Source organism: Microcaecilia unicolor, chromosome 11 (genome assembly GCF_901765095.1).
Source record: "Microcaecilia unicolor chromosome 11, aMicUni1.1, whole genome shotgun sequence".
Lineage (NCBI taxonomy): Eukaryota > Metazoa > Chordata > Amphibia > Gymnophiona > Siphonopidae > Microcaecilia > Microcaecilia unicolor.
The window spans coordinates 48,009,401-48,035,271 of record NC_044041.1 but is presented as its reverse complement, the minus strand read 5'-3'; the positions used below and the strand labels follow the sequence as shown (position 1 = coordinate 48,035,271).

The 25,871-nt window shown below is 40.0% G+C and overlaps 2 protein-coding genes across 3 annotated transcripts in view; both read left to right on the top strand.

Moving 5' to 3' along the window:
- STX2 (syntaxin 2) overlaps positions 1–10,436 on the top strand; it is a 111,914-nt gene extending 101,478 nt beyond the window's left edge. Inside the window, exons 10-11 of one of the 2 annotated variants that reach the window (XM_030218191.1) lie at positions 4,005–4,133; positions 7,017–7,080. In XM_030218191.1, coding sequence (XP_030074051.1) covers positions 4,005–4,088 — 84 coding nt within the window. In that variant the 3' untranslated portion in view covers positions 4,089–4,133; positions 7,017–7,080. Of the gene's footprint in view, positions 1–4,004; positions 4,134–7,016 lie in introns of both variants that reach the window. The other variant, XM_030218192.1, reaches the window with a different exon arrangement.
- Positions 10,437–17,984: 7,548 nt separating this feature from the next.
- RIMBP2 (RIMS binding protein 2) overlaps positions 17,985–25,871 on the top strand; it is a 592,869-nt gene continuing 584,982 nt past the window's right edge. Inside the window, exon 1 of the mRNA XM_030219259.1 lies at positions 17,985–18,054. Coding sequence (XP_030075119.1) covers positions 18,052–18,054 — 3 coding nt within the window. The 5' untranslated portion in view covers positions 17,985–18,051. The remainder of the gene's footprint in view (positions 18,055–25,871) is intronic.

Here is a 25,871-nt window from a genome sequence, read left to right as displayed (position 1 = left end):
AGAACCCAATATATTATGGGTGTCTCTAAACCTCCAAAAGATCAAACTTCACCTGATTTAAACTTGACAGAATTTCTAGAGAACTCTTTAGAAGTTATCACAGAGAGAACAACATTGATTGTGACTTTCGCTTTAGAAATGGATAGAAATAATATTTTGAGACTCTACTTTCGCCATTTGACTGATATCTTCTTGGGTCAAAGAATACAAATATTTCCAGATTTGGCAAGGAGTACGCAGAAGAGGAGGAAAGATTTTTTGATTTATAAAAATAGAGTTCTTAAAATGGGTGCCACTTTTTTGCTTAAATTTCCTTGCAAATGTTATATTACCTTTGAATCTGTTAACTATATATTCTTTACCCCCTCGAAGTTACTAGAATTTATCGATTCCAAGCAGAGTGCTAATGTACCTGGAGTTTTGCCTCCCTAGTTAGAAATGCTGTTTAGTTGGCTGCAAATATCTGCTATGTCCCTTCCGTTTAAATAATGTGTTTATTGTTAATATTTGATTTCCTAGTATCTTGACTCAATTAATAGTGGACAAATTTGAAATACTATTTACTTTAGATAATGATGTATTGTTTATTTCCTTATATTTTTTTTGCTGATATTGCCGATTTTTATATCGTTTGATGTAAATGAAAAATTTATAAATAAAGAGTTAAAAAAAAAAAAATAACGTGTATTGCAGAGATAACCTTTCCTGAAATGTAATTTTTTTTCTCATAATTTTTTCTTTACCTATTCTTTGCCTTTGTTTAATACCTTTATCTTTCAATATACTGCTACTATTAAATTCATTTTTTAAAAATCGCAGTGGACAGCTGTAGAGCCTTTATTATCAGCTGCTTGATTTCCCTCTCCCTATAAGACCTTTGGGATACAGGTTGTTTCATTTGAGTTTTTGGTATGCATGATAGAGAGATTCATTTCACCCCTGAGAACTACTGCTTGTGAATGTAGTTCATTAGGTATTCACATTGAATATCCAGCGTCATGTCGGTGAACCAGGCATCTTTATGAAGATGTTAATAAATACACATATTACCTATCTAAAGTTTGCAAAGAGGCTGAGATTGTTTTGATCTCAAGACCTATAATACTTTGCATTGCCAAATTCCCCATGTGGTATGTGCTGGGCACTTATACTAGAAAGCAGAACCCCTAAGGCTACCCCTCCTCCCCACCCCACTTCACTGGATAAGCAAAAAGAGAGTAATAGTATCACTAGGGACCTGATGCTCAAAACCTAAGGCCGGCATTAGGAGTGATTAGCGCCAGAACCGTGCGCATGTTAATGTGCACAGCAGACACAAAACCTTCCAGCACAGATTGTATTGTATTTAAATGGATTCAAATTAAGGTGACTTTGGTATTCACTCCGATGCTCAAAAGACAGTACAGAAACTAACCTTGCCCTTATGCCAAAAACACACTTCCAGGACGGGAATGGTGTTTGGGTTTTGAGGAAAGGATTTCTTCTGCATTTTTTACTTTAAATTTTGGCTTCTTTTTGAAAGGAAAAAGAAACTCATGCAGTCTGTAGCGTTGAAAGTGAGAAAAAAAACATGTCTGCTAGTCCGAGCAAAGCCGGGGGTGAGAGCAGGCATTAGCGCCTGTTTTCTTGCACTTAGGTTTGAGCCTTTTAGGGGATTTAAACTACAAAATTTTTTGGAGGGGCTTATGTTTCATGGCAAGGGGGAAGGGTGCCAATGTGCTCTTGCACTTCCTGTTTTTCCTGGTGAGTGCGCACAGGAAGAATGGTTTTAAACTAGGGCCAGGTTTAATATAAGGATGGTCATATTGCATTTTATTATGTATTGCTCTACTATAATCTTCTTTGTATTCCTTTTAGAAATAAAAGCAGGGAAGAAATTGAAAATAGACATGAATCTTCACCATGAGATAATTGTGATCAAAATATTCGATGCCCAGAATTTGAGTTAAGGCCATAGAAAGTAACTGGAATTTTTTGAAAACACCAGGGCCTTCAATAGACTGTATACTAACTTGGAGTCAAGTTTTGCAATTACTGTGTGGTAATGGTCAAAATTTAAAAATCAGTAACTATAGACTGTTACTGTGCAGTTCTCAGCAATTTCCCATTCAGTTAAATGTAGAGAAAAAAAATAACGTGTGCTAGCTGCATGGCAGATAGCATGATGCACTTAACACCCCCTCAAAAGATGTAGCTAAGTGTGTCATGTTGTTCTGCCACATTTACACTTAACATACTATAAGGTGCAGCCTCCACCCATTTCACAGCCCTCCTTCATCAGGTGGTTAAAATGGAAATTAATGCACACTAACTGCTAAGGTGCCACATTAATGACTAACAGTTAACACATACTAATATGGTTTAGTAAAAAGGCCTCTAAATGATTTTCATCTGCGTCAGCTATGACGTTTCAGCAGTCCAAGAGGCAGCAAACATTACCATGAGATAAATGCCAGTTGTAAAAATATTCCAAGCCATTGAACAGTTAAAATGTATTTAGTTCGATAAGAATATGCTATTCACCCCCCTCCCCAAACGCTTTTACAATTTTGTGTCTGCTCTATCTGACTGCTGATTGGCTGGGAGCTAACATTTTATTTTCACATGCAGAACCGAGAACTCAAAACGCTGAGCAGATGTTGATACTGCATTCCCTGAGTTTTCACATTTGCTTTGTAGGAAATTTTATTATAGCCCTTTAAAGCATGTGAACTTTTGATTCTGAGCATTTGTTTGGGTCTCTAAATATTTGAGTTTGCACTATGGAAACCGTTCAACTACTGACGTCATTGGCTGTATGACCAATCCTTTCATTTCCCGTTTGTGCACTTAATATTGGCAGTGTTCATATATTTTACTTTGGAAAGCAGACAAGATTTTACATGTGTGGCAGTAGATAGGAATACAGTTTGGGAAAAGGGATAAAGAGATTGACAGTCACAGCATCACCTATTAGGATTTCTTTACCACCTTTTTGAAGAAATTCACTCAAGGCGGTATACAGTAAGAATAAATCAAACAGGAGCAATAGACAATTACAGCAGTAAAAATATTCAAATAATATAAAGTATGACATAGTATACTACTTACAATGTCAACACAACACATTTTAATTGACAGTGTAGGGAATCAGCAAAGATGGAACATATAGATAGGAAAGAGGAGCTAGAAAATAAGGTGACTAATTTAAAGAAAATCCATGGTGCACTTTAAGTAATTGCCCAGATTCATTAAACAGTGACTCTTTCTTTTTACCTTGAAATTTGAGAAGGAGTTCTCAATTGCATGAAATTAATAAATCAAGTAATAAAGGGATTAAAGTACAAATAAGCCCAGTTTCTGGAAGGTTGTGTATCTGGTCACCACTGCTGAAATATCACTGTGAAAATAACTTTTATTGGTTTAGCAACATCCAGGTACATTGTGCTAGAGGATAAATCACCTTCTTGCAAATTCTGAGCAGTGAGCCCAGAGCTTTGGGGGTCATACAGTAAGTCTGTAGGATTCCTAATATCACTCTTTGCTCATGTCATGCTGCTAGAAAAAATGCAGGCCTGGGCTTAAGCATGGGCCTACTAGGTGTGAGCTTAGGAAGGCAGCATTTGTTGAGATGGTAAATTTCCTGTTGCCTTGCAGACCTAGTCCTGCTCTGGAACCCTAAAAACCTCCTGTTACTTTTTAGCAGGCTTTCATGTGTACCATGAGGATTGTAAATGAAAGATTACTGCCCACACTTAACGGCATTGTAGGGATTGTGCTGCTAGAGCAGAAATCTGGAGATGAGGAAAGGGATTTTGAAAGCTTGCTTAGGATAGATGGCAGTACAGCACCAGTGTGGACAGTACCAAAGGGCACTAAAACCCATCCCTGCAGGAATACCAAATAATTTTCATGTTAAACCATGTTTAGCTAAAGAGTTCTTAATCGAAGACAGAATAGCTGTTAGCTTTGAATGTTTAAATGACGCATCGTGCATGCTATAACAATCTTGCTTTTCTTGACAGAAAAAGTGGATAGCTGCCATTTTAGTGCTCGTGCTGATTGGCCTAATTGCCTTGATTATTGGTTTGTCAGTTGGCCTTAAATGATGCTTGGATTGCTTCCAGTATTTGTGCATCTCTGCCAATGCGGCAGTAAGTAACTAAATTTTAGTCTGCTTCTTTTAGTTCAATTTCTTTTTCATTATTGTACTGGGACATTGGTCTATAGTAAAACTTGGAGAATGAAGCCCAGTTTTACTGGAGATTACGACTTTAAATTGTACAGTTATTTGTAACTTCTATCAGGACATATTTACTGCCAAATTAGTACCCTTTTCAGTTCATTTCAGTTGCAGGAAGGCGTGTATACCTTTTATGTTCACCCTTTTGTGCAGTAAAAATGAGAATTTGGTAGCTTCTAACTAGTAAAGATGGAACTCTAAATCCCAAAGTCTGCATTGAATCATTTCATTTTCCATAGAACACTGTCCCTAATTAATGCATGGCCTTGCTTGCTTGCTTTGAAGGGTGATTATGATGAATTTCTTAAGCATATTACCACAAATGAACATTGTAATAATTATCATAAGAAACCATTGTATTTTTTTTGTAACAGCATTTGCTTTTTTTTTTTTTTTTTTTTTTTTTTTTAAAGCATTTTTTAAAATGGCAATTTTAATAGTGGGGATGCAACTTATGTTCCTGCAAGCAAGAGTTTCATGCTGTAGGAACAGCAGTACTGTTTCAACTATTGAATTAATTGCAATCACCTAGGTTAGCAGCACCTGCTGGGGGGGAGGCATTATAGATTCAGTGTCATTATTGGCATAAAGCATTTTAGACTGCTCCACTGCTATCCAGATAGCACAAGGGGGGGGGGGGTCTCCAGAGCTGTCTGGTAAGCAGTAATATTCAGCCCGCTAACTGGATGAAGGTTTGGATAACGTTGGGATATCAAAAATATCTTAACTTTTAACTGCCCAGATATTGGGCTGAACTTCGCCACTGTATGACTAGCGCTGACCACCGTATCCAGATATTCAGTGCTTCCATTATCCGGAATATAAGCGCTGAATATGCTACGGCCAGAATTTAAACAAAATGCAGACTACCTTAGCCTAAATATTTATTTGTAAGGAATATTAATCCTGTCTTGTTGAAGTCACTATGTCCCAGTGTGTTTTTTTTTCTAATGAAAAAGGTGCAAGTACTCAAATGACAGGCCACCTATCAAGGATGGGGTGATCACTGAGGGACCCACCCCACAATAGCCAGGCCCCCTGCAATCAGTCACAGAATCTATGACAAGGCAGAATTGGTGTGTAGAGCCTGAGCTTTTTCATTAAAATTTGGGGATCATGGGTCAACTTTAGCAGACAATGGAAAAGGTTCCGGTACTCAGTACCCCCTCAAAAAGAAATTTTCTTTTGAGCATTCTCTGATAAGTGATTAGAGGGTCACTTGCAACATCTCTTTGCAACAATGGTAATACCCAGTGGTCCCCTTTTAATGGTTAAATTGTCACGGTTGATGTTATGCACAGTATCAGGATGGTAAACGTTTGTAGAAACAGCACTTGTACTTTGAGAGCACCACCTTGTGGTTGACTTCTCATATAGTAAATTGTAGATATTTTTGTAATCAGGTGATTAGGGGACTACCCGCAAAATTCCCTGTCAATGAGTTGTGTTCACGCAGGCTGGAACTGCTGCATCTTCTCTGTGACCAGAAGAAATTGCAGCAATATGCGTCTGACTAACCTCCAGTTTTGAGAATAGTGCTCTCCACAACTGTTGAGCATGCATTAACATGTCAGTAACCAAGCTGGCAGGGCCTTCAAATCCTTACCATTCCTGCATTACAATGAGAGCAATATAATCTCTCTATATAAAAGGCACCACCAACGTTCTAAATGAAGCCTCCAGCCGGAAGTGTGTAGGGGGAGAGATATCCGGTTTCCCCATGAGTGTCTGCCCCGCCCTCGCTCTCTCTGTAATACAAACAGTGAAGGAAAACACAGCAAAGCACGAAATCAAATCGCTCTCTCTGTAACAGTGAAGGACTCGGAGGGGAGAAGGGAGAGAGGGCAGAAGCCCTCACTATCTCTGTAACACAAGCACAGCACAGCAGGAAACTTAACACTGAAAGACTCGACTCCGAGGGGGGAGGGGACAGAGAGCAGAGGGGACAGACAGCACAGGGGAAGGGAGAGAGGGCAGAGGGCAGGGACACACACACTCCCACATGCACACAGAAGAAAACCTTGCTAGCCCCCGTTTCATTTGCATCAGAAACGGGGCTTTTTTACTAGTATGACTTAAATCTTACAGTAACAGCCTGAGTACCAGAGCATCCACAATTTGGTCATGGAAGAATCTGGCAATTGGTCTGACAAAATCATTCACAAATTATCTTGGAAATGTTATCATGAGATTTCTTTTTTGATTGAATAGTTATGTTAGGCATAAAGAAAAGATAACATCTTGCTTTTTATTCATTTATGATGCAGCAATTTGAGGAGATTTATGGCCTTAATTTTTCAACAAGTTGCTATTGTGAGCTTGATGTATGAAGAATTTTAATACTTTTCAGAACACTTAATTTCTCCTATTTGGATATGTAAATTCAGGTTGTTAGTCATTCTCCTTTGCAGTAAATTGTGGTTAGAGGTGGAAGCGGAGTTTTGTCAAATAATTCTTTCTATATTTATGTTCAGCCCCTTTTTCAGGGTGTGTGTAGAGTGTTTCTTTTAGCAAAACTGAGCCACAAGAATGTGGACTTGCAGTCAGACTCTTCACTAGAAGTTTGGTGCTTCAAACTGACCCCTAGAACAAATAGATCATGAGTTTATTTGGCACTTTGTGCATGATTTCTTTCCAGTTCCCAAAGTACTTGAGGCATGTATTAGGAAATGCAATCTTCCAGTGGTTACTTTTTATGTTGCAGGATCTCAGAAAAGACCTACCAGATTCTGGAAATAGTGACATAGAGAACAGAACTTGATGGAAAGCTAATTTCAATCTTCTTGTCTTGCAGAAAATGATGTTCGTAATTATTTGCGTAGTTATATTGATTGTGATCCTTGCAATTATCCTTGGAGTATCGTTCTCCTAGCAGGCATGGCCCGGGAGAATTGGCAAGCTCTCCAGAGACTCCAGAAGATATCCAAAATGAAATTGGACACAGTCCTGGCAAAGGCTTTCTTCACGTATCAGGTCATAACAGGGTCTGCACCAGTCTGCCAGCAGGGATGCCAAGGTGCAAAACAATTAACACCCCCGGCACAGAATGGGTGTGATAAATTTGACTACAGGTATTTTGTTCTTCCAAATAAACTGCCACCTAAAATTTACATTCTGTAAGTAACTTGATATGAAGGATGGTCTTAACCATGAATTTTTTTCTGTCATAATCACATTTTTGTAAAAATAATGAAAGTAGCACTTCTACAGCAGTAGAGTTTTGGCTCTGATGGGTGGCATTACAATTTCAGTACCATTATGTAACTAATTAGTGTGATTTTTGTATTAGTTGTATGTCGTTATAGTGAGGAGGAATTGAAGATGGCTTGTTCTTTTAGAAGGAATCCACAGTTTGTGATTGAAGCACTGAAGTCAGTCTTCAATTCTTCTTGCTATATATGTCTTCCTATCCTGCTCCCCTCACCCCCAGAGGTAGAAGAGTGGCTGCATTTTTATTCCTAAAATCCATTTTGGTATCTGCACAGTTCTGTTTTTAACAGCAGCGTGAAATCTTAGCTTGTGAATTTATTTTTTTCTGGTTTACAGTGCTCCATGTAGCAACCAAAACAAATGCCTGTTAATGGTGACCAAAACAACTTGAACAGGCCTCAGAAGTCGGAGACAAAGCTTTCTAAGAAAGATAAATTATTGTACTTAAATCAACTGTTTCCATCTGTAGCATTAACTTAATAATGATACAATCTAGCTCTGGAAGTGTAAACATGATATTTGGAGTTCCTTCCAAGTTTAATTCTTGGAGCTTACTATTTCAGCTCTCTTTCTCACTCCCCCCACCCCCCAAATATATTCCTGGGATATTTCTTTTTTTTTTTTTTAATGGCCACATTGTTTTGTGGTGTAATGATCAGAATTGTGTAGGAAAGTCATTTCTTCTTTCTGAGATGCTGCAAATGAACTCTGATCACTTCAGCGTTACGTATCCACTTGCTTACACACTCCAAATGACAGCATTTTCATATCTTATGAAGGAGACTTACCAGGGATTGGACCTGTCACCATAAGTTTTGTTCAATAAGGGCTTTTCCCCATTGCTTGATGGCATCTTGTTTTGTGCATTTCCTGTAATATTTACAAATTGATTAAAGTTAACTTTTTTCTGTATATAATCTACTTTAACATGACGCTTACATTTCATAATCTGTTTTAAGTATTTGAAAGGTTTGATTGTATAGATAGCCCACAGTGAATAAAGATTTGCTATAGAAGCCAAACTTTGAAGAAGTTTCTTCAACTTTAAAAGCTTATTTTTATTTTATTTTTTTATTTAATAGGGTGTCCTATATTTTAACATGAAAAGTACATTTGCTGACTTCTGTAATGCATTTTAAATGAAGGGACCTGAAGTGTTATGCTAGTGACTGTAGTTATGGTAAACATTTTACTTATAACCAAATTAAGGGGGATTATTTACCAAGAGTGCACTGTTTTCCCACATTAGCTAGCTCGGGGTTTATTCTGTGCACTTGGTCCATTGGCAGGTAATGATAATTTTAGTTTGCTTTGTTAGTAACTGACCCCTTAAATGATTCTAATGTTTCAAATAGAGATTTACCCAGTTTTTCTACAAATACCCTTGCCTGAAAATAGCATTTTTGACTACCCATTCTGTGAACAGCTCACCCGCAGACAGTGTAGAATATACCATGAAGGTTCTCATTTGAATGCAGTCCAAAAGCTAAACTTATTTTCTCATCACTGCACTGTTTAATGGTGTTAAGGTGTTAGGATAGTTATATGTTCCACATTGTGCCATGTAAATCTGTATGTTAGGTCTGTCTATCCTGTTACTGCAACTTACATAGCTACATAAAATATACAGTACTGTTTGTGTACACAGCATTTTTTAAAATGAAAATGTATCAAAGTATAATCAGTGAAGTATGCATCTTCATTTTTAACCATATCTGCATTGTGAAATATATTCCCTTCTCTAGCGGGGTTTTTTTTTTGTGCAATGTGCTATATACTGTGAAGGCTTTTCAGATCTGTAGTGTTTTACATAGCATTAATGCATCTGTATTATGGTAACTTATTGGGAAAATGAGACTTACTATTTATGGTGTTTCCATCTGAAATTCTCTTTCACAGCCTTCGGTCACGATGCAAATAAAAAGGCTGTTTACATATATTTATCAATGTAAAAAAAAAAAACAACCAAACAAAAGAGAAACAAGGTACAACCAATGGGCCTGTCTTCAATGACTCAATCCAGTGCTGCTTAGTTTACTAATCTGTCTGCTCCAGTTTCTCAACATACAACCAATCAGAGTAGTATTTAGGGAAGAGGAGAGTGCCTGAGCATTTGACTGGCTGATCATCCCCAGGTGCCTTATAATATAACATGTGCAGCAGCATATTTTGAGTTTGATGCCACTATTCTGGTTTCAGTAATTTCAACGTGCAGAAATAAATTAAATACTATCAGATGATTTGTACATTCATCTAATATGCACTAATCCAAGATCTTATTTTCAGAGTAAACCTTCTCTCCAGTCGGTCTCATTTTCTCAGATGAGTAGGTTTTGCTAAATAGGGTGGGCCTCGAATATTCTGCTTGAAATACTTTTTGAACAAATGAGACTTGGGACAGTCTTTTTTTTTTTTTTTTTTTAGATTTTGCTTGTATTAATGTACCAAAACAAGGTTGGTTCATTTTTTTTCACATGTTCTACGTAAGAGGTCTTTTTATTTAATGTTGAAAATTGTTTTATAAAGTGTATTATTTTTATTTTACAATTTTTGTACAGCTCTTATTTATAACCTTTCTCCAGAATGTTTGAAGCTAGTTTCGTTTTGGGCATGCTGAATGCAGGGGTGCAGGTGATTTGGCGTAGACTATACAAAATATAGTTACAATTCTAAAGCAGTCCAAAGACCATGTCAGAGCTGGATACATCTCTTGTTTGACATTCCTTTGGCATTGTTCCACATTAAAATAATTTTTACAAAATGAATGTCATGGGCCTAATTTATAAAAGTTTATTTTTCCCAAAAACACACACACATGTACGGCACCATGTGTGTAAGCAAAATCAGAAAAGGTGGTTCTTGGAGAGATATGCCTGCTACCTAGCCATATCAGCATCTAGAAATTTGGTTTCAGACCATCAGACCAGGTTTTAAAGGAAAGAAACGTATCTACATTTTATGTACTAATTCATTTTGCTAATAATAAAGCACTTTCTGACCTTTATCTGGTGACTTTTTTTGAACTGTTTGTTTTTGTGCATCTTAACTTTTTTGGCTACTTTGAGATAAAGTTTTGAAAAGCTTCACTGAGGAACTGAGTCAAGGTAAAGGAGGGTGGTTGAAGCAAAAAGTCAGTGTGTAGTGCTGCCAAGCTCTGTGCTTTAGAATAAGTATCAGACGGGCTATTTAAGAGAGACACTAAAGGCAGTGGAATGAAAACTTAACACCTGTGTGCCAAGAAAAGCTACCTAGCCTTTTCTGGGCTCTCAGAGCAGATCTGAACTGTCATGGTTATGGTGACATCACCCATGTGTTACATATCTTAACTGGCTTGTCTACAGGGACAAGGGCAGAAGCATGATTTTCCCCAGTAGCAATAACCAAGTGTGCTCTGGTCAGTAGACCAGAGAAAGTAACATAGGAAATGTGCTTTCCATTTTTTTTAATCATCTCTTTAGCATATTTAATAATCCATTTTTCCTATTTAAATATAAAAAAATCAGCATACTCGGGGGTGTGGGGGGGGGGGAGTTTGTACTTATTAGCAGGAGGTTTAGGGGCACCTTTTACGAAGCTCTAGTAGAAAGTGGCCTTAGCGTGCCCTTAGGTGGAGCTTTCCTATGCACTAAGGCCATTTTTACTGCTGCCAGAAAATAGATGATTTTTTTCCCGTTTTCTGAATTGGCTAATGTTGCTATAGCATGTGAACCCTTACTGCCACTTATTTTGTAGGCAGTAAGGGTTCATGCGCTAATACCATGCTAAATAGCACAGAAACACCCACTTTCCGCCCCCAGACATGACTCCCAAACTTTTTTTTTTTTTTTTTTTTTTAAAGCATTTGGTTTCCGCCCGCACATTTGGAACTTACCATGGGATACCTTGGCATGCTCGGAGATAAGCCCTTTTCAGCTGCAATAAGCACCCACTAGTGCTTGGTGCAGTTTAGTAAAAGGAGCCTTTAATCTCCTGCTTTGGCAGATTATCATATCCTCAATGGGGCCAGTTGAGTGGGAATGGAGCTCCAAAATTAACACCAAGATACAATGGAAGTCAAGAAGTCAAATGTGAAGAAAAGGAGGAAATAAACCTTAATATAGAGCCAAATATAGGCTATGCATGTGGCTTGAACATCAAACCCCCATATTCTACAGGTTTTCACTCTGCTGCAAGTCCAGGAAGGGACTCTTTCTCATCTCTTAGCTCAAACCCTGCTCTTGGATTCCAGCCAAAACGTTCTTCAGATTTTGTTCAGTAGGAAGCAGAGCCATATAGTTGATGAATGTTTGCATGCACTTCAGGGCCGGCTCAAAGCATAGTGGCGCCCTGAGCCAACTTGCTTTTGTGGTCTCTTCCCCCTCCCCCATTGCAATGCTTCTGTTACCCCCCCCCCCCCCCATGTAGGGATGACCCAGGGGTGAGGAAGCAGTGCTGGACCCGCAGGGAGGGAAGAGAGAAGGGGAGAGACTGGATCATTGGGATGGGGGGGGGGGGGGTTAAAAGGCTTAATATGTAGACCACGTGAGGTCAGATGCTGGAAATTTTGGCATCCTTAAGCACTGGCACCCTGGGCCAGAGCCTCACCTGGTCCAGTGGTTAAGCCGGCCCTGATGCACTTTGCTTTCATTGTTTGGCCTCCCAAAGACTGCTTCATAACAATCCATTGATTTCTACCTCCTAGTATCATCCATTATCCTTTCCTATAATGTTTTTGGTCTCATGCATTACACCAATGGTCTCTAATTGTTCTCATACCTTACACTAACATCGGCTTTTGTCTCACCTAGTATTTCAACCACACTAAACCCTGGAAGGGGGATATTAGCGGTGTACAAGATTTGATTAGAACTTGATATACTGTCTTTACAGGTCAAAGTGGTGTACAATGTATAATAATTAAAAGAGCTGGAAAGGAAATCCATAAGACAGAAAATAACTTGGTCACAAAGAAATGATGTGAACCAGGCAAGGGTTGTTTCTTCTAAACCTAATACTTGCATGTGGGCAAGAAGGATGGAATGATCAACAAGATCAAAGGCCACTGAGAGGTCCGATGATACTAATAGGGTGATGTTTCCCCTGTCTAGGATAGTATGAAGTTCTTTAGTGAGTGCTGTAACAGTGGTTTCAGTACTATGACTGGTTCTGGCATTGAGTGGAGAACCAATAACATCGCTTTTTGTTGTTGAGAGCTAGTCAGAAACAACTTTTTTCTACAATGCTTAAAACAATACTTAAAATTGGAAATTGGTCTATAGTGTGATGGATTGGTGGGATCTAAGGAAGGGCCTTTGAATATAGGCCTAACTGTTTCTAGACTGTAGGAACCAGGTTTGAAGTTAAGCTCAGGGAGAATACCTGAAGTTAAAACAGAGTAAGACCATGATGGACTTTTTTTTTTTTTCCAGCTCAAAGGAAAAAGGTCTAGAAGGGAAGTGGTTAAATACATATGCCTGATGGTATTATTTATTGCATTTGTATCCCACATTTTCCCACCTACAAAGTGTATAGTAAAAGAATCCCACTTTGACATCAAGGGAAGAGTTGTTGGACAGTATAACTAGGTCAACTGTATGGTTTTTGCAATATGAGCACAAATATCAACAAGTTGAGTAAGGTTGAAGTCATCTAGGAATGGAAGAAATGAAACCTTTCTGGGGGTTGATAGATTGAAATCACCAACCAAGTCTGTGAAACGGGCAGAGGCTTTTGCAATAGATTGTAGAAGAAGTTCCCATTGATGAAGGGGTGAGTAACAAGCTAGAAAAGTGGCTGAGAGGGGAAATGCTACTTGAATGAGCAACATTTCTTTATAGAGAACTAACATTTGAAACTTCATAAGCAATAAAAGATGAGGGTAGGCAAAAGGCAATATCATCTCCTCCCCCTCTTTGTCTAGTACAGTGATAGGCAGAATGTTCTTGTGGTAAGCTTGGATTAAGGTATGCTTCCTCTCCATCCCTGAGCCAAGTCTCTGTTAGGAGCAGCCCTTCAAGACCTTTTCTATCACTATGATCTGATTTCAGCTTATGACTGAAGATAGCCAGAAAGCACTCCATCTGCACCAGTGTAAAAGAATAATTCCATAAATGCTCCAGGGTGCATTCTGGTTCTTAGGATGTCTTTTACATATTATATATTTCCATGAGAGCCAACTTTTGTAAATGATTGGGGGTGCTAAACTGAATGGAAATTACCTTCCCCGGACAAAGTCAAGGAGTTTGCTCAATATTGGGAGTGCTCAAGTACCCACAGAGCTGGCTCCTGTATGTATTTCCACACTTTGCTGTTACGTGCATTTTTAAAATGATTATTATTTAAAAAAAAATTTAAACTATTACCCTTTTATTGAAAGCTATGCACTTGCATAATACTCTTCGGAGTAGATTTCAATAAAGAACACCAAAATGTAGGTGCTGAGATGATGCACGCCGAGCCCAAATTCTATAACAGCAGTTTTCCATGGAACTGTCATTACAGAATGCTAGTGTATGTCTGCAATTTTGTACCTAACTAAAGGGCAAGTACTTATGCTTTTCAAGGGCTAGTGTAAGTGCTGGCAGGTGCGTAGCTTGTATACTATAACGTGTGCAGATCACCTACATGCCCCTAACCTGCCCATTCCACCCCCCCCCCCCCCAGAAGTTAAATGTGATACACAGTGTGCCCAACTGCTAGAATAGCAACTAAGGGTAGTTGTGTGCTGAACTGCTAATTGGTTCCAATAATTGGCTAACGCCAATTAAGCCAATTATCTTATATAATAATACCTCCAACATTCTATGACCCTGGCTGCCTGTGTCCGTAACTTTCTTCGCTGGGCTCTGAAGCCCCACTGACGTCACTGGATGTGATCAAGTTGGAATCTGTGTGCGTGCATCAGAAGTCGGACGCACGAACACAAACTGATTCCAACTTGATCACATTCGTCCACGCCGCGCGGCCAAGAACAGGACTTCGGCTGGTGGGGGTTGGGGTCCCCCGCCAGCACAGGTACGCGTCGGCGGCGGGGGAGGTTTAGCGGCAGGAAGGGGGGCTCATGAGGGTCACGACAGGGGGGTCCAGGGGTCAGGAACTCTGAGGGGGGTCTGGAAATTGGAGGGAGGTGGGGTCTGCAAATTGGAGGGAGGGAGGTGGGGTTTGGAACTCGGAGGGGGGTCTGGAACAGTGGAGGGACGGGGTCTGGACTTCGGAGGAGGGGATTTACAGGGGAGGGGGGAATGCACCACCTGTACCAAAACTAAAAAAAAAAAAAAAAAGGGGGGGGGGACGACCCTGGAACTCAGAGGAAGGGGGGACACTGGAACTGGGTGGGAGGGAGGGACCCCAGGCGTACACACACACACACACTCTCTCTCTCTCACAGACACTCGCGCACAGTCTCACTCACAGACTCGCACACAGTCTCACTCTCTCTCACACACACACACACTCACAAATTCACTCTCTCTCACACAGTTGCTCTCACACACACTCAAACATACACACTCCGAGGAAAACCTTGCTAGCGCCCTTTTTATTTGTGCCTGAAACGGGTCTTTTCTACTAGTTACACAATAAGTTGCATGCACAACTGACCTTATAAATTGTGCACAAAGTGTAAAGTTGGGTGTTCGTCTTCATAGAAATTTGGGCTTTAATTTCCTTACCTGTCTTTCTACATTGCACTTGAAGTACAATAGCATATTATCCAAAATCAGTGCATTAGTAAGATGTTACCATGTCAATAAATAAGACACTAGAGCATTTTCCAAATGGAATAATTGAGCTTTCAGGTGGGACAGGAACTGAGATGATAGCCAAGCAGCTAATTTCAAACTTTTCAGTAGCTGAAACAGGAGTATTCTTTAGGGTCTTGAAAGTTGAACATATATCACCAGCTGTGTATTAATGAACTGAAATGTCAAAAGGTTTCACCTTTCAACACTGATTGTACCCTATTCACCTTACATGACGTTTGTTGTAATGGTGCGTAGTAATAATTGCCCTATTCTCAATTTAAAACATTTTTACTTTCATTGTAGCCATCCAATTGGAGTGAGAACCAGGGCACCTGGGTTTGATTCCCACTGCAGCTGTCTGACCTTGGGCAAGTCGCCTATCCCTCCATTGCTCCTTGTACTACAAAATAAATACTTATATATAATGTGTAAACCACTAGGGAGTACATTAAATCCCTTTCCCTTTAATGAGCTTTCTTCAGATCCCTCAGTTTTTGGAAAACTTGTCACCACAGCCAGCTAAGGAGCAACAACCAGACTACCTTGGAGGGGGGGCCCAAAGCTAAAGATTGTACAGCCTACTAGTGGGCTGTGTTATCCTCTCCCAAACTTCTGTCCTGCATCTTATCTAACACTAGTAAAAAAGGCCCGTTTCTTAACGCAATGAAACGGGTGCTAGCAATGTAATGAGTTCCTGCCATTAATGTTTCCATGGTTGTATTCTGAATATGTGTTGTTTACATGTGTAAGATTTCTTTATATACAATAGTTTTTGTGTAAACTGTGTTACAATGTGGTAAAAGTTTTTTCCTTGTTCAGGCCCTTCAATCAGTTTAACAATCACATCAGAAGAGCTCCTTACTTGTGAGAATGCAACATACAGTTGCCCATGTGAGAGACTGAGAGTGACAGTGTGTTTTACAGACAGTGTAAGAGAGAGATTTTGTGTGTGTGTGTGAGACAAAGTGATTAAATGTTTGTCTTCCCTTTCGTTCTATGCAGCGTTCTATTTCCTTGAGGGCGGGGACAGTGAGAGCCAATGCAATGCTGAATGACAGACTTAAGAACCCTACAGTGCCAGGAGTCAGCTTCAGAATGTTGGAGGTGCTTTTTATTATATAGGATGTTTAATATCAACTGACTTTGCAGAGCAAAGCAGTTTACAGACTAAAAGTAAACATAAGAAAAGAAATACAAATTTGTAAAATAGTAACGCACAACAATCATACCAACATCAGACAAATGTTAATTTCAAGGAAAGTGTCCAGCTGAAACCAGTTAAATCAGGTGCTATATACTTGTTGAAAGAGCCAAGGTTTTGACTGCTGACTTCTCAAATCATTCTCAGATTGGTAGAGGGTTCCATAAAGCTGGTGCCATGTAATGTAAAGCAAAGTGTCTATACTATCTAACTGTGCTGCTTGAGGCCTAGGTAATACCGTACTGTGATTGCTGATGGATCTAAGAACATGGCTTGGTGTGTAAGGAATAGTAGGACAAGATAAGTACTATGGGAATATCCATCTAAAAGGCCCTAAAGCCTAACAATAGAGTCTTAAACTTAACTCTGAATCGAACAGGGAGCCAGTGATGTGGTTTGAAAGCAGGAGTGACATGATCTATCTTATGCAAATTACAAAGGAGACGAATGCCTGTATTTTGTAGTGTCTGTAACATAATAGCATAGTCTTTTAAAGGTTGATTTAAACTAGCCCCTAGTACCTGTTACATTAATCAGTCCTAGTGATAAGAGATAAAACGAATGAGTTGAATGCCTCATGGTCGAATAGGGAATTGATCGAATTTAATTGATGCAGAATAAAGAAACCGGATTTACAAACTGAAGCAACGTGAGGGAGAAATGACAGGTGAGAATCAAAAATAACACCAAGATAACAGAAGCTGTGAACAGGTGTAACTGTATCTAATAATTGAAGATAAAATTTTGGACTTCTGTAAGGACCAGATAGCAAACAAGCCACAGTTTTATCACAATTAAACACAAGAGGATGGTCACTGGGCCATTTGCAATAAAGTTCAGACATCACTGTAATGGCTCTATGTCCAGATTATTCCTATTGGTGTGCCACTGTGAATTTTCAGATGCACACATCTGTTTTAGTCTTAAACTAATTTAGAGACCCTGTTCCGCCCAGCAGGGTGCCGGTACACATGGTGCTGTTCAGCAGGCTTCCTTCAACAGACAGCCAGTCCTCCGTTAGGCTCGAGGGAAAGTGAACTCAGCAGTTTCAAGAGCCATAAATAGGCCACTGGAAAAGTACAGGTGCATTAAAGATGCGCATTAAAAAATTTTTTTCCCGTTTCTTGCATTTGTCTGTTATTTTCTTTATTGTTTAGTTTTAAAGCTCCTTACTACATTGCATGCTCCCTGAACTGGCCCCAGAATTAGTCTAATCTCCCAACTGTGACTTCAGATTGAAATATTCCAACACTGAAGCAGAAAGGTTGTACACGAAACCTGGTCTACATAGATCACCACAGTTTTGAAGGGAACTTTTCTCTTGGTCTGTGGCCATAGCTGATTCTATGAGATACACCAGAGTCGCCTTCTCAGCCTTCAAAAAGGTGCTTTTACCCAGCTTCTGCTTGTGTATATGTCCCTATGTACCATATAGACAGAGACAAAATCTCTTCCTAAATGGGTGACACTGTTCCCTGCAGGTCATCTGGTGACGAGGCTTTGCACCTGTGCAGTAGCTCAAATTATTTTTTGGATGGGGGAGGGGGTGATTGTGATTGGCTATTCAATTGTAGGGCATGAGGCTGAGTCTATTTTAGTAACACCAAATGCACAACTCTCTAGTTTTGCAAACTGTTTGTGTTACTACCACATAATACAACACAAAGTCTGTTTTAAGGAGACACAGCTACAAACTAATGGTAAGTGCTGTAAAATTCTTACTTGGTGAGTGTGTACGAAGAACTGTAGCTAGATGGTGCATGAATCTGCTTTATTGAGTTCCAGTTTGAAAACTTTGCACGTTCATATGGCATAGGGTGCGCTGTGGGATTTTTTTTTTTTTTTAATAACAGCTCTATACTGTGCTTTAAGAGCATTGTGTCTTTTTGCCCTCGGAGCTATCAAATTACAAAACGTTTGTTTAGAGGTGGTGCTGCTGCGTCATGGAATTTGTGGATTGGAGCAACTTCACATGTTCTGCTGTACAATGTTTGATAATCAGATGAAAGTTGAAGCTATTTGAGAAATTGCGTTCAGGGAGTTGCTGCTTTCAAAGCAAAAAGAGGAGTGACTGAGCTGTGTAGTTTAGATGGTTGGTTTATAACCAAGAACAGCAGAAAATGCATTTTTCTTCCCTGTTTAAAATTTCTCTGCTGTATTTGCTCATTCTGCTTTGTCTAAAATCGACAAGGGAGAGATTCTCATTAGCTATGAGTGAGCAGAATGAGGAAGGAGAGTTCACTTGCTACAGGGAGCAATCAGTGTTTCTCACTTCAATTTATTAATTCCAAAATTTGTAAACGCTCACGCTTTTTTTTTCTTAGGGGTCCTTTTACTAAGCCGCGGTAAAAAGTGGCTTGCGATAGTGTAGGCCTTGGTTTTGGGCACGCAGAAATATTTTTCTGCGCAGGGAGGAGTAGCCTAGTGGTTAGTGCAGTAGACCTTGATCCTGGGGAACTGAGTTTAATTCCCACTGCAGCTCCTTGTGACTCTGGGCAAGTCACTTAACCCTCCATTGCCCCTGGTACAAAATAAGTACCTGAATATATATAAACTGCTGTGAATGTAGTTGCAAAAACATCAGAAAGGCGGTATATCAAGTCCCATTTCCCTTTCCCTTTTTCAGCACACGTACCAAAAATGCCTTTTAAAAGTTTTTGCTGAAAATGAACGTGCAGCAAAATCCAAATTGCCGTGCGTCCATTTTGGGTGTCTCACCTTACTGCCAGCCACAGACCTAGCAGTAAGGAATCTGCATGGTACGTCTACACACGTCCAAAAATAGCAAATATTTTCCAGACGTGCCCCAGAAATGAAATTACCACAAGAGACACGCAGTAGTCGGGCGGTAAGTTCATTTTGGTGCGCGTTGGGTGTGTAGAGCCTAACACGGCTTAGTAAAAGGGACCCTTAATGACTTAATGTGTGTAAAGTGCTGCCTACTTGAACTATACAGCCACACTAAGGAGATAAAATGATCAAAACTGGAACAGCAACCTTTAGCAGAAGCATGTCTCTGGATTAGGTAGGGCTGCGTCAAGGGCTATTGAGTAAACCGTATTATGGAATGCTTGTAAAACGGTTGTATATTCCAGCAATTGATGTTGATCACATGAATCGTAATCCTACAAATGAGCGACCTATGTCAACCGGCTCGCATGTACCGCTATTCCTGAGATGCTGGGTGAAACACGGCCTGTGTCGGGCGATATTCCTGTATGCAATACCACTAATAACATTTTTATATATATATCTACTACTGATCTGCTTTTCTGTTTTCCATGTTGGAGTTTGCGGATCGCTTGCCTTGCTGTTTCTTGAGGCCCTCTGGCTTAGGTAGACAAAGGGTAGCACCAGCCAGTGGTGTAGTTTTTATAAATGATTATTATTTTTTTTTTTTTGTGGGGCCCAGAGTTAATATGGATGTGCTTTAGGTACTGTACACGTTGGTACCACCTCTTTTGTTCTCTTTGTTTGCCTATTTAATTTTTGTTGCCTGCAGTCCTGAAAGCTATTGAATTGTAATACATTCAGATAGCATAGATATTTTTTTTTTTTGCTGGAGGGTTCACAATCTATTCATGAGACAACGACTGGAGTGGAACGGGTAGACGTGAAGCATCTGCTTATGCTTTCCAAAAATACTAGGACTAGGGGGCATGTGATGAAGCTACAGAGTGGTAAATTTAAAACGAATCAGAGAAAATGTTTCTTCACTCAACATGTAATTAAACTCTGGAATTTGTTGCCAGAGAATGTGGTAAAGGCAGTTAGCTTAGCAGAGTGTAAAAAAGGTTTGGACGGCTTCTTAATGGAAAAGTTCATAGACCATTATTAAATTGGACTTGGGGAAAATCCATTATTTCTGAGATAAGCAGCATAAAATGTTTTGTACTTTTTTGGGATCTTGCCAGGTATTTGTGACCTGGATTGGCCACTGTTGGAAACAGGATGCTGGGCTTGATGGACCTTTGGTCTGTCCCAGTATGGCAATACTTATGTACTTATGAGGGTTATGTGACTTGCCTAAGACCACAAGTAGCTGCAGTGGGATTTGAATTGGGCTCCCCTGTTGCTGGAATCATTAGGCTACTCATTCACAGTTATTAGCCTCTGTTCCTTGTTGCTGACTTGGGAAGACCTGACTTCAACGTGAAGGAGCCACAACCCACCCTGGCACTAGCAACTGCCTATTATTTTCTGACTTGGTAATTTTTAGTTGTGGTTTGGAGCACCTCTCACAGATTTGCAGGCTAGTTTTATTGCTTAGTTGGAGAAATGCTAAGTGACAGCCAGATTTCTCCTTGCGCCATAGTCGTAAGAACATAAGCATTGCCATACTGGGACAGACTGAAGGTCCCTCAATTCCAGCATCCTCTTTCTAACAGTAGCCAATCCAGGTTACAAGTACCTGGCAAGATCCTAAAACAGTACAATACATTTTATGCTTCTTATCCTTGAAATATGCAGTGGAGTTTCCTCAAGATCATCTTAACAGTTTAGGGACTTTTCTTTTGGGAAGCTATCCAACCCTTTTTTAAACCCCCACTAAGCTAACTGCCACATTCTCTGGCAATGAATTTGAGTTTAATTACACATTGAATGAAGAAATATTTTCACCAATTTGCTTTAAATTTACTACTTTGTAGCTTCATTTATTTATTTAGATTTTGCTCACACCTTTTTCAGTAGTAGCTCAAGGTGAGTTACATTCAGGTAGTCTGGATATTGCTCTGTCCCAGGAGGGCTCACAATCTAAGTTTGTACCTGAGGTGATGGAGGGTTAAGTGACTTGGCCAAGATCATAAGGAGCAGCAGTGGGATTTGAACCTGCCACCTCTGGATTGCAAGGGTGGTGCTCTACCCACTAGGCCACTCCGTGGGTGCCCCCTAGTCCTTGTATTTTTGGAAAGAGTAAACAAGCAATTCATGTCTACCCGTTCCACTCCACTCATTATTTTATAGACCTCTATCATATCTCCCCTTAGCCGTGTGTTCTCCAAGCTGAAGAGCCTTAGGCGCTTTAGCCTTTCCTTATAGGGAAGTCATCCCATCCCTTTATCAGTTTTGTCAGCCTTCTATGTAGCTTTTCTAATTCCACTATATCTTTTTTGAGATGTGGCGACCAGAATTGTACACAGTATTTGAGGTACGATTGCACCATCGAGTGATGCAGAGGCATTATAATGTCCTCATTTTTGTATTCCATTCCTTTCCTAATAATACCTGACATTCTATTTGCTTTCTTAGTTGCAGCTGCTCTTTAGTCTCATGAGCTAAGGCTGATGAGACAAACCCTGATGTTACATAACAAAATTACAAAATTGGCTAGCATCCTATCTGTCAGTGGCAGGGCGTAAAGAAAGTGTATTAGAAACAGGATGTGTGAAGGATATCTGCCTACTAATCTGTTCTAATCTTAATACTTATTGACCGCTTCCTCCCAATAAGGTCCAAAGCAGTTTACAAAGGATATAAGCAAGAAAGAAATCTGTAATATAAACTAGGGTTGTTGTAACAAATATTTGTATTTGATTCGGCCCCAAATACATTATTTGTATTCGGCTGAATAGTGATTTAAATTCGAATATGAATAGTCTGGGGCTCTACTGTGCTAAATCCTACTGAAATAAACACTTGATCTCTGATTTCACATCACTTCTTTTATTATGTGTTATGTTAAAACTCAATGTCCATTGCACATTAATCTTATTTGGCCAAATAATTTTCATTATTTGTGCTCGGCTGAATAGTAAAATATGTTATTTGGTACAGCTCCAATTTATTATGAGCAATAACAAAGAAGTGCTATCACACAAGTAGTTCTGCAACAGATGGATTTTCAAGTTTTTACGAAAAAAGACATAAGATAACGTTTGTTTTATAGCTGTGAGAAAAGGAATATAAAAGATGTTTCCAGCATTTTTGAAAGAAAGGAATTTTAGAGTCTGATGATCAAATATATGGTTTCCATGAGTAGTCGCGGGGACAAAATCAGATCTAGTCAGATGATCTGGAAACAGGCTGTGCAGAATTTTAAAAATGGTACATTCGGACCCTTCCAGTTTTTAGCAGTCCTTATTTTGTCATATATTGAACACAGGGTGATATCTCTGAATGTTATGCTAAACAGCTTGACTTGATTTATCTTCCACAGTCTCTCTATATCTTTTGTACTATCCAATATATTAGACTCGACTACTGGTATATTCTTCACTGTAGCCCTGTCCTGGTGAACTGACTTCATTGCACTAAGGGCATAAGATGCGCCATACTGGTTGGACCATAGGTCCACCTAGTGTTCAGTCCCAACCGTGGCCAATCCAGGTTGCAAACGACTGCTAGGCTCCTAAAGAGTAGATTCATCCCTTCTAGCTCACACTCAGCTAAGCCGTGTCTTTCCCAAGTCTACATGGCTAATAATGGAACTTGTCCAAACCTTTTTAAATGCAGCTTGTTGACCTAAGTTGACCACATTTTCTAGTTACAAATTCCAAAGCTTAATTGTGCATTGAATGAAAAAATACATCTGATTTGTTTTAACTGTGCCGTCTATTAGTTTGACTACATTTTCTCTTCCAAATCACAAATTAAGAGCAGCTATTACTTTTGACCATGCAAAAAACCATTTTAAACCAACTGTCACACTCAAACGACTCTGAAATGCCTTCTCTTCTCACAGTAGGAGTGATAGCACAGAAGATACTTCCAAACTGTTTTCTAAATGTTTGCATTGCTTAATAGAGCTTTAGCATTTCCTACTCTATACTGTAGAATGGTAATCTTGTAACCCATTATAATCAACACGTGCAAGAAACACCTTCATTCTTGGAAAACATTCTCTTCTTACGCAACTGTAAATACATATTGAAAAATATTGTATTGAACTGCACTGATATTTTTGCATTATGAAATACAAATGCAATTGCATTTTAATACACCTCTATTTCATGAAGGTAGTAGTATGAATGTGGTGGATCAAGAGAAAAGTATGGCTTTCTCTGGTAGGGTGCTCAGCTGAATCAGAGTCTAAGGAAGCAATGCATTAGTCCTGTCATGGTTGTTGAGAAAGGAGGGCTTCTTTGAGTGTGGTGGTCTATCTAGTTTTCCCCACCTATAACAGCTTACAACTACCCTTTTTCTATATGTAATTGTGTTTCTCCCTTACCTACATCCTCTCTCTCTTCTTACGACGCTCATTTCTAGCCCGTGGAGATTATTCATCTGGATTACTGCAACGCACTCTACGCCGGCTGTAAAGAGCAGATAATCAAAAAACTTCAAACAGCCCAGAACACAGCAGCTAGACTCATATTCGGCAAAACAAAATATGAAAGTGCTAAGCCCCTACAAGAAAATCTACACTGGCTCCCACTTAAAGAACGCATCACGTTCAAAATCTGCTCCCTAGTTCACAAAATCATTCATGGAGATGCACCAGCCTACATGTCAGATCTGATAGACCTGCCACCCAGGAATGCCAAAAGATCATCCCACACATTCCTTGATCTGCACTTCCCTAACTGCAAAGGTCTAACATACAAATTAATACACGCGTCAAACTTTACCTACTTGAGCACACAATTTTGGAACGCACTACCACGCAAATTAAAAACGATCTACGAAACAATGAACTTCTGCAAACTACTGAAGACCCATCTCTTTAACAGGGCATACCAAAAAGCTCAACCAATGTGAATGTACACAGCTCCTCCACATACATCTGCTTGCTATACTACTATCACGTTTATCATCACCATGTTACCCAAAATCCTTCTTGTTATTCTACTATTATGTTTTTTTTCATTATCATGTTGCCCAAGATCCTTCTATAACACTAATTGTCTATTTTTTAATATATTCCACCACTCGTGATGTATTGTAAGCCACATTGAGCCTGCAAAGAGGTGGGAAAATGTGGGATAAAAATGCAATAAATAAAATAAAAATATTATTAGGGATGTGCATTCAGTTCATTTCATTTTTACGCACAACAAAAGAAAAGTTCATTTGATACCTAAAACTCTGAGCTTACATGTGTGAAAAATAATCTTTTATGCTCAAATGTGTGAAACAAAATGGACAAATGTTTAGTAATTGGCCCAAAATTTCAAAAATGGAGTGATTTTTTTTTACCCCTTTCCACCCCCTCCTAATTGCTACTGTTTCTGCTGCTTATTCTGTGGAATTTGGAAATGCCTCCGGTGAACCTTTGCTGGGGGTAGGAAGAGGATGATATAAAAGATCAGCTGGCTAAAGCCTTACACATAGCTGCAGCAGGTCTCCTATTTCTTCTGTCTTGTTATAATAGTGCGGGTATGGCAGTTGGATGGGAAGGTTTAAGATGAAAGCTGTAAGGGCTGAGAGGCAGATGCACTAAAAGCTAAATGAGCCTTTAATGACCCTCCAACGAGGATTCCGTTGCATGCATCAAAGGGCTTTTACCGAGGAAGCCAGCAGCTAACGAAAACGGAATGGAGATGAGCAATTAGTGTGAAAACCCCATTGAAACGACATGCACTAACCTTTTCCGATTGCCTTTACGCAGGAAAAAGGCAGGAAAACTAACGAAAGGCCTGGACCTCTCGTTAGGACAGCTCTGTGCCAGGAAAAATCATTAAGTGAAAAAATAAACAAACTTTGAGCCAATCCCAGCGCATTAGCAGAGCTAAAAGCGCTGTGATTGGTCCAAAGGACGTCAGAAAAACATTAAAAAAAAGAATCGGGAGGGGGCAAGGGCGCTCGTCAGAAGGAGGCAGGGCCTGGGCCTGGGCCTGGGCCAGGGAAGAAGAGACGCATGGAGACTACAACCAACACAGTAGATCTTCCTGCCCGTGCAGCGCTTCTGAAAGAGGTGAGAGGCGCTGCTCGGGGTCGTTAATAGGGAGGGGGTCTCGGTGGAGGGGGGGGAGCGGTGTAGTCGACCTCAGGGGGGGCAGCGGGGGCGGGGCACGGGGCACAAGAATGACGGGAGGCGGAGTTAGCTCTGTAGAACACAGGAACAGGAAGGGAGGGGGACCGGGGCAGCTAGCATTTTGCTTTTTCGGGGGGGGGGAGTGGCGGAAAGTGGGGAGCAGTGGGGGGGGGGGCAAGGCCGTCCATACAGGACGCTCCTGATGAGCGCCCTTGCCCCCTCCCGATCCTTTGTTTGGGATTTTTTGCTGACTGGGTAGCCACGTGTATTTGTTGTGGCTTTTTTTTTTGTTTGTTTTTACGTTTGCAGCATGCGCAGAGCAGCCAGCAAAACGCTTGGCTGCTCTGCGCATGATTTAGGGGCCGATTACCGATGTGTATTGTGATTCTTTGATACATTGTACGTTTGAATACCGATCTGAGCATGTGTGACTTTTTTTTTTGGTGCATTCTTCGTTTTTTAAAATCGTTAGGGACTTTAACGATTTTGATTTTTTTACGTTTGGTTGCTGCATCTGCCTCTGAATCGGGTGTGCTGTAGTGTAGACTTGAGCAGAACTGGGCATCAGCAGCTGTCAACGCCAGACCTACATTGGGCTCCTGT